The sequence below is a fragment of the Limulus polyphemus genome, unplaced genomic scaffold, assembly GCF_000517525.1.
Source record: "Limulus polyphemus unplaced genomic scaffold, Limulus_polyphemus-2.1.2 Scaffold3496, whole genome shotgun sequence".
Classification (NCBI taxonomy): Eukaryota; Metazoa; Arthropoda; class Merostomata; order Xiphosura; family Limulidae; genus Limulus; species Limulus polyphemus.
Window position 1 is genome coordinate 14,765 of NW_013669106.1, and position 8,480 is coordinate 23,244.

At 32.1% G+C, this 8,480-nt stretch overlaps 1 protein-coding gene across 1 annotated transcript in view; it reads left to right on the forward strand.

Moving 5' to 3' along the window:
- Positions 1 to 8,474, forward strand: part of LOC111088292 (FERM domain-containing protein 3-like) — a gene marked incomplete at its 5' end in the record, with an annotated part of 18,535 nt that extends 10,061 nt beyond the window's left edge. Inside the window, 4 exons of the mRNA XM_022397983.1 lie at positions 807 to 895; positions 2,124 to 2,201; positions 3,321 to 3,475; positions 7,058 to 8,474. Coding sequence (XP_022253691.1) covers positions 807 to 895; positions 2,124 to 2,201; positions 3,321 to 3,475; positions 7,058 to 7,716 — 981 coding nt within the window. The remainder of the gene's footprint in view (positions 1 to 806; positions 896 to 2,123; positions 2,202 to 3,320; positions 3,476 to 7,057) is intronic.
- Between the last annotated feature and the right edge of the window lie 6 nt (positions 8,475 to 8,480).

Here is an 8,480-nt window from a genome sequence, read left to right on the forward strand (position 1 = left end):
ATATATATATATATATATTAAAACTTAATCTAGCTTTTAACTTTTGTATTTAGTTAGATACAGTGATGCACAGAATATAGTTTTAAATTTTATATGAAATATCATTAGTGAGAAAGTCAACATGAGCATAAACTTTTTTAACTTACAGTGATGTAATTGTTTTACACAGGAAGTTTTTAATTTCCCATTCTGTTTATGTGTAAGGATATGAAATGCAAGCAAAGAATGTAAAATTCATGTAATTACTGAAAGAGTGTATATTTTTTCACACTATAGACACAAGGATAGACATTTAGGGTTAGCTGTTAAGCTGTCTTTGTTATTGATAGTTTATTTAATAAGTGTATCCATTTTATTGTTAAGTGGACTTCCTATCGTCGAAAAGTTATTAAAAGTGTTAGTTCTAGAAGTACCAATCAGAAAGAGTTCCAGTAGGTAACAGTTCTACAATTGCACAACAAAAAGGGCTTTGTAATAATGGCCATACTGTTTTCAATGAAAATCAATATCAGAAGCTAAGTTACTGTAGACTTCTAGATCAATATTTGTAACCTTTGATCCTCATTTTGGATGTTTGACCAGTAGGTTTCAGGTTTAAATTCCGAACCATTTATAAGTTTGTGTTTCATTCCATAATATTTGATTATAACTGAGTTTTAATTCCTTTAACCTTTTTTAGATTAGCTATGAAGTGACTATTTTATATCATATTTATAAAACTTGTTTCTTCATCCTTAAGTAACATGTTTATAGTTTTATAAAAAATGTTAATGGATTGAATTAAAAATAAATTTGATTTGGAACAGAGGAAGCATCTTATTGGGTTCAAATGTCCTACTCAAGCTGCATGTAAACATTTGTGGAAGTGTGCCTTGGAACAGCGTTACTTTTTTGCGTAAGTAAACAGATGTTTCTAAAATAGTGAACTTGATAACACATTTCTATTTTGAATTGTAAAAAATAAAAGTATTAACTTGTGTGCCCACGAAAAGTGTACATTTCCATGTAAGCTAGTATCAAAAATATTACTTACTTGTAATTAATACCTTTCTTTCACCTTGCTAAAGTGAATAATAATATATTTATTTTGTCCATTTGTAGAAAAGATATTGTCATTAGTATTTAACGATGTATTGTACAAACTGATGTAGGTAGTTTTCATTCAAGGATTTTTTATTTCACAAGACACTTTGACGTAGGAACTTCTACCATTAGATCAGTTTATGATGTAGGACACTTTCTTACCTTTAAATCAGTTTATGATATAGGAATTTCTCCTACCATTAGATCAGTTTATGATATAAGACTCCCGCCTACCATTAGAGCAGTTTATGATGTAGGACACTTTCTTACCATTAGATCAGTTTATGATATAGGAATTTCTCCTACCATTAAATCAGTTTATGATGTAGGACTCTCTCCTACCATTAGAGCAGTTTATGATGTAGGACACTTTCTTACCATTAGATCAGTTTATGATATAAGACTCCCGCCTACCATTAAATCAGTTTATGATATAGGAATTTCTCCTACCATTAGATCAGTTTATAATGTAGGACTCTCTCCTACCATTAGATCAGTTTATGATGTAGGAAACTTTCTTACCATTAAATCAGTTTATGATATAGGAATTTCTCCTACCATTAGGTCAGTTTATGATATAAGACTCCCACCTGCCATTAGATCAGTTTATGATATAGGAATTTCTCCTACCATTAGATCAATTTATGATGTAACTCTCCTATCATTGGATCAGTTTATGATGTAGGACTCTTTCCTACCATTAGATCAGTTTTATAATGGAGTAATTGGCTTTAAAAACAAAACAAATCTAACAGTTTGTTAATAAAAGAAGAAAAATGCTGAAAGTTGCTGTTTAATGATAAAAATATGTTGTTACAACACATTCTGTCTTCTTTTAATACAAATATTTCATGTAACAAAGACTTGATTATAACATACTCAATAGTATAGACTAATTTGTTTAGCAAAAAATAATACTGAACATTTATTTATAGAAAGCAAATTTACAGTCTTGGGATGTAAAGATGCTGCATTTTCAGTGCATAAAGAGTGAAATATTAAAAATATATTGTATATGATGTTTGATACATACAAAACAGGGTGGAATCATCTTCAGAAGTTCCAGCAGTTACTACTGGAGGAGGTTTGTTTTCTAGGGGCTCAAAGTTCAGGTACAGGTATGTAGCAGAGGTAAAATCTCAATTCATTTGGTCTTCTTACTGAAATGCTTATGATTTGTGGCAGGAAGCATTACCCTGGTGAAACAAATGGGTCACTGACTGAAAACTCCATAATGGCTCATGTTCATGGGAATTTATGTGTGCAGAGTGCAGACCACACCATAACAATTCCATTATAACACTTTTTATTCAATACCAACATGGTAGAATTGTTTGTGTGCCTACCTCCAGCCCCGTGCTTGGCCATTACTCTGAAACTGGACGTAGCAATTCTCATTATTCCACTAAATTTGAAAATTGTTATAATTTGTAAAGCTGATGTACAGCCCTTTCAAAGTACGTATAGGGATGGTATGCTGCACACACCTCACATATGGTCCCTGCTCGCAGAGATGGTATGCTGCACACACCTCACAGATGGTCCCTACTCGCATGTGACTGCATTAATGTACTTTTAGATTTGACAGATTAACATAAATAAGTGGGAAAAAAATGTGACAAGTCGATTATGTCACACGATATCTTGGTGAAAGTGGCTCGCCAAAAGTCGTACTTTTCTATATACTGGTATTGTGCCTGTAAACTCGTCTCTGTAACCTAATAAAAGCAAACATACTCAATCCAAGACAAATATATATAAACATCAGTACCAGTGTAAACGCCAGTGAAATATCTTATTATTATAGTGTTGAAGAACAGCACAGAGAAATACAAATGTATGTGTCCATAGTTAAAGCCCATTTTATACCCAGCATGACATACCAAAGTGAAGGGGTTAAGTGAAACAGCCAGTAGTGTTGTAATTTCCTATTAACTAAAGTGACCATTATAACAAGTTATAGTAAACTTATTTAGATATTTGTTCATAACGGATTTATTGTTGGTTGTTGTGGTTTCACTCCTAGAACGTTGTGAATGTAAATTTAAGAAAAATAATTAAGGAAATGAAAATAGTTTATTTGAAGTATTTATTCAGTTAATGTCACTTGATTTGATTTAGAACATAAGTTGACAGAAATGCTTGTGAAAAGCTATGTCTCTGAGTAACTTGCATGTCTTATCTCAGTGGGCGAGTGAAAAGCTATGTCTCTGAGTAACTTGCATGTCTTATCTCAGTGGGCGAGTAGAAAAGGAAGTGGTTGAACTGATGAAAAACTTTCAACGAGATCCTCCTCAATTTCAGCGAAGTTTCATGCATACTTCGTCTTTTCATCATAAAAGTGAATCTTATCCAACAACACCAGCTACACCATCTAGGGATTACGAAACAGGTGAGTTTATTTTTTATATATGTACGTATTGTTCGATGACGATAAACGTAAGCAATGACAGTATTAGTTTGTATAACGTCATGTACCTATGCTGGTAATCTGTGAAAGTCCCTCAGTGGTTTCGATACCCGTGGTGGGCAGAGCACAGATAGCCCTTTGTGTAGCTTTGTGCTTAATAACAAACAACAACATATCTGTGAAGATTTTGTTAGAATTATTGATGCTTTGGTTCCAATAATGTCTTCTTATGTGTTAAATCAAGGTTCAGACATTATTGAGTGTAATCTATAAATGGTTGACTTCACTAAAGCTTTGTACTCATTGGTTTATATGTTGGCCCGATTAGGAGGCAATGTTTTTTTTTATTCATAATTAGGCTGTAAAATTCATAATCACCTTATACTCTTAGCTAACCACAAGACCCTTTCCCCTATATTAGCCCATCGCATTCCTGAATGTCCAGATAGCATCCATCTATGCATGCACTTCAGATGTTCACTCAAGGTCATTGCTAATTCTTGCAACTAATCCAGTTATAGTATTGATTTTTGTGGAGCTATAAAAGGATGTTATGACACGCTATTTTTTCTTTCCCATAGTGAAAATAGAGGTTGCCTTATATTCAAGATCACCCTATAATCGGGACAATACAGTAATTGCAATGAAAGTTATAATCATCCTCCATATTGTTAGTGTACACAACAGTATGGTAGTGGTCTCGGTAACAATAATATAATTACCTGGGAAAAGTTATACAACATTGTTAGTGTACACAACAATATGGTAGTGGTCTCGGTAACAATAATGTAATTACCTGGGAAAAGTTATACAACATTGTTAGTGTACAAAACAATATGGTAGTGGTCTCAGTAACAATAATGTAGTTATGTGGGAAAAGTTATACAACATTGTTAGTGTATACAACAATATGGTAGTGGTCTCAGTAACAATAATGTAGTTATGTGGGAAAAGTTATACAACATTGTTAGTATACACAACAATATGGTAGTGGTCTCAGTAACAATAATGTAGTTATGTGGGAAAAGTTATACAACATTGTTAGTATACACAACAATATGGTAGTGGTCTCAGTAACAATAATGTAATTACATGGGAAAAGTTATACAACATTTTTAGTGTACACAACAGTATGGTAGTGGTCTCAGTAACAATAATGTAGTTATGTGGGAAAAGTTATACAACATTATTAGTGTACACAACAATATGGTAGTGGTCTTGGTAACAATAATGTAATTACCTGGGAAAAGTTATACAACATTGTTAGTGTACACAACAATGCAGTAGTGGTCTCAGTAACAATAATGTAATTACCTGGGAAAAGTTATACAACATTGTTAGTGTACACAACAATGAGGTAGTGGTCTCAGTAACAAAACAAGTGTGAATCTTTACATTATTGACTAAGTTGTAGCTATCATGTGTGTTAATCAGGAACAAGTTAACTGTTATCCTATTGGTATGTTGAAATAATGAGTCAGAGTACATTTTAATATGGAACTTTAAATGAAGAAGAAGTTATGACTGCTTTTTTCAATAATGCATGATTTAGATTTTCTTTTAAAAGTTTTTTTTTTGTCACTTCAATGAGCATTTTTCCAAAGCTCACATTTTACTGCATTTGTTAAATAAAATATAATAAAACCTTATTTATTTAATTTTAGTGGAGTTCACATTATGGTAAAATCAATAAACTAGGTAAGTAGTTCTCAACTGTTTTGAACCCACAGAACTTTTCTGTCATCAAGTTTATATCACAGAGCCTTTCACAGTATTCATTACAAAAAGCATTACTTTAATACTATATAAGTAATTCCAGACAGGGTACACAGGTTTAATGCAGCTATATACCCACCCACACATATACATCCAAAGCATGAAAAATATCTCGAGCCAATTACTTGGGCACACGTAACGAGAAACATAATCACTCTGTTGAATAATAAAAGTTTACATAACTCAAGCATCTGTTTCTACCTAGTCTCGCTCACTAATTTCAAACAGTACAGTGATTTGTTATGTTATATCATTATTAAACTTACTATGTTTCTAAAGAAATGTGATGTAGTCAGATTGTAATTGTGCGACTAGTATGTACTTATGTATTAGAATATGTGGAACTCTTGCATTCCACAGAACCCTTATCTCACAGAACCCCTGGATGTCTGTTGAGGAATCCCATTTGGGAAGCACTGAACTAGGTCCTTCAAAATGACGAGTTTGGTCCTGGAAAATCTTGTATTTTTTTCCATTAGCCTGTACAAACCATGTGTGGTTTTAACTAGTCTTCCTTGAAGGAACAAGTGACAGTTATTTCGATTAATGTTAAATATGAATTTGTTTTAGAATTTTATACAATAATTAAAAGCTTGTGTGAAAAAACTTGATCAAAATACATTTAATTATTTGTCCAGATTTTGATATCTTTACTTACTTGAAATAAAAAAAATTACAAGTGTACCTAAAAAATTATCTATACAAACTTTAACAGGATTGAAGCTGTTCTTTAATGAAGTAATTTAGTCACATATTAAAGTTTTATAATTATATTATTGTATTCCCCATATTATAAAAAGCTAAATCACACAGAAAAGCAATTGTTGTGATTCCAGGATTTTGTGTAATGTAAGCAGTTTAGCAAGTAAATTTAAAAACAATTATAGTAATTTCCTGTTTGTATACTCTCTCTCTCTTCTTTAATGTGTTTCCAGCCAATTTATTTTAAACAGTACAACTTTTCACATGTGGGAAACTTGTTATCCCATTCAAATTCTTCTATTGACCAAGAATCAGTAGCTTCAGTAGTAATGGATGAACTCTGTAAAACCAAGTCAGAATATTTGTGATTAGAGATTAACGTTTCTTTAATAACTTCAATTAGAGAGCATGACCATCATGGTTATCTCACCTAGAACTGTCTGATCACATCAAACTTTCTTAGCAAGACTCCATATTAATTAACTTTTTCAAGTTATTACCCACAAAAATGGAGGTAAAGGTACGTACCTGTAAAAGTCATTACCAAAGGGGAATTTAAAGAATCATGCTTTCCGAAAGTTAATATTTTCCTTCATGGGAAGTTTTTTGTCAAGATAAACACATAACACGTGACATCTACGCGTGTGTATATCCTGTGTCTGGATTTTTTATAGCTGTAAATTTAGTTTGAATATTGGATGTAGGATCATTTTATGTGAGAGACAGTTGCTCTCTCACACTCGAAAAGAAAATTAACAGTTAACTTCCAAAATTCTCATGATTTTTATGAGCATGCACCTGAAATCTTGAAGTGAAGGAGTTAAGTTATTTATTAAGACAAAGACTTGGTCGTTGATTGGTCAAAGATTTAAAATCACCACAAGTTTCAACATATAATTATTTACATATTAAGTTGATGATGTAATTCTTTTACTAACAGTCGACTCAAATTTCTACTGAAAAATAAAGATTTAAGAAGGGAAGAGATACCTTAATATTTCATTGTAGCTCTCAAATAGCAGAAAAGCTTTATTAACATAAACTGCACTTTCCTTGTTTTTCTAAATCCGTGACATTTTGTTACAGATTTTCCCGATCTTCACTACATGAACCACTCTGCTCCAGTAACAGAAAATTTGGACTCCATTACGTCTACAGATTCTACTAGCCCTAAACATACCAACCACTCAACACAAATGGCTGGAAGTTTGAGTGACTTAACTCTTCCAGAACACGAAGAAGCACCTACTGCTTTGTTTGAGACGGTGCAAGAGCAACAGGTGGAGAATACAAAAAGTGAAATAACACAAGAGCCTGAGGGCCTTGCTGAGAATACTTATTCAGTTGACCAAGAAGTATCTGTACCTTCATTACAAGCCTCAACGCCACAGTTACCTGAGAATCCTGAACAAGATCCTCATGTTGAGTTCCCTATTGAAGTTTCTACATCAACTGAACCACAGAAGACAGAAATGAACTTTGAATGGGATCTTAAAATTCCAAAGCAGAAAAATATTTCAAGTTGTCAGTCCTTTATGTTTCAACCAGTGAATGTGGTGAGGGTAGCCATTCTGGCCTCACTTTTTATACTCTTGATTTTTTGGTGTTTGCTCGTTGTTGTAATGGAATCAGACTCTCCTCTCTTCAGTGACATACGCAAGATACCAGAACTGCTTGTTCTGCGGCAGGAGTACTATGAACCAACCAAAGACTACATTATGGAGAGATTGAAATTCCTCTTTTGACTTTTATAATTATATCTGGTGTTTCAGGTACTAACACACAAATGTTTGTGTTCTTTGAAAAAAACTAATTCCAACATTAGAAACTAAACCATTTGTGCAGCTAAAAATTTCTTATTCCATTTTTATTCCAAAAATCTGCAAAACTTTCCACTTTTGACAAAGTTATTTATTTATTTTTTGAAACATTAACTTGATATTTATGTATCACAACTGTTAATTCTAAGACATTTAGACCAGATTTCTTAATAATCTAACCTCTTGGTCTAATTGTTACTAAATTTTTCTACAAACCTTGCTTATTTCTTGAGTGATCTTCTCTAAGTTTTGAATATGTTACAGCACAAATACATTCTACAAATTCTTTGTATGTATGGGTATAGTAAAAGGTTTATGTTAGTTAGAAATATTAAAAACATTATTCACGATCGTATTGTGAACTTAAGAAGCCATATTAATTCAGGGATATCATCTTTACTTTCAACATATGTGTGTAATGTAGTGTTAGATTGTATATGTTGGTAAAAGATTAGTGTATTTATATATATATCTTATTTCTGTTCTTACAATATATTTTTTAATGTCACAGAATTAGTTTTTTTACTTTGTTTATTGTTTTTTGAACTTTTAGTAATTATGTAGTGTAATTGTTGATTTGCAATAAGCGGTGTTCTTAATTGTTGCTATCTATAATGCAGTTATTATTTTTATATTAGTGTCAGCTTTACTGATATGATAATTACTGCTTATTGTTGGTTATTTTATGG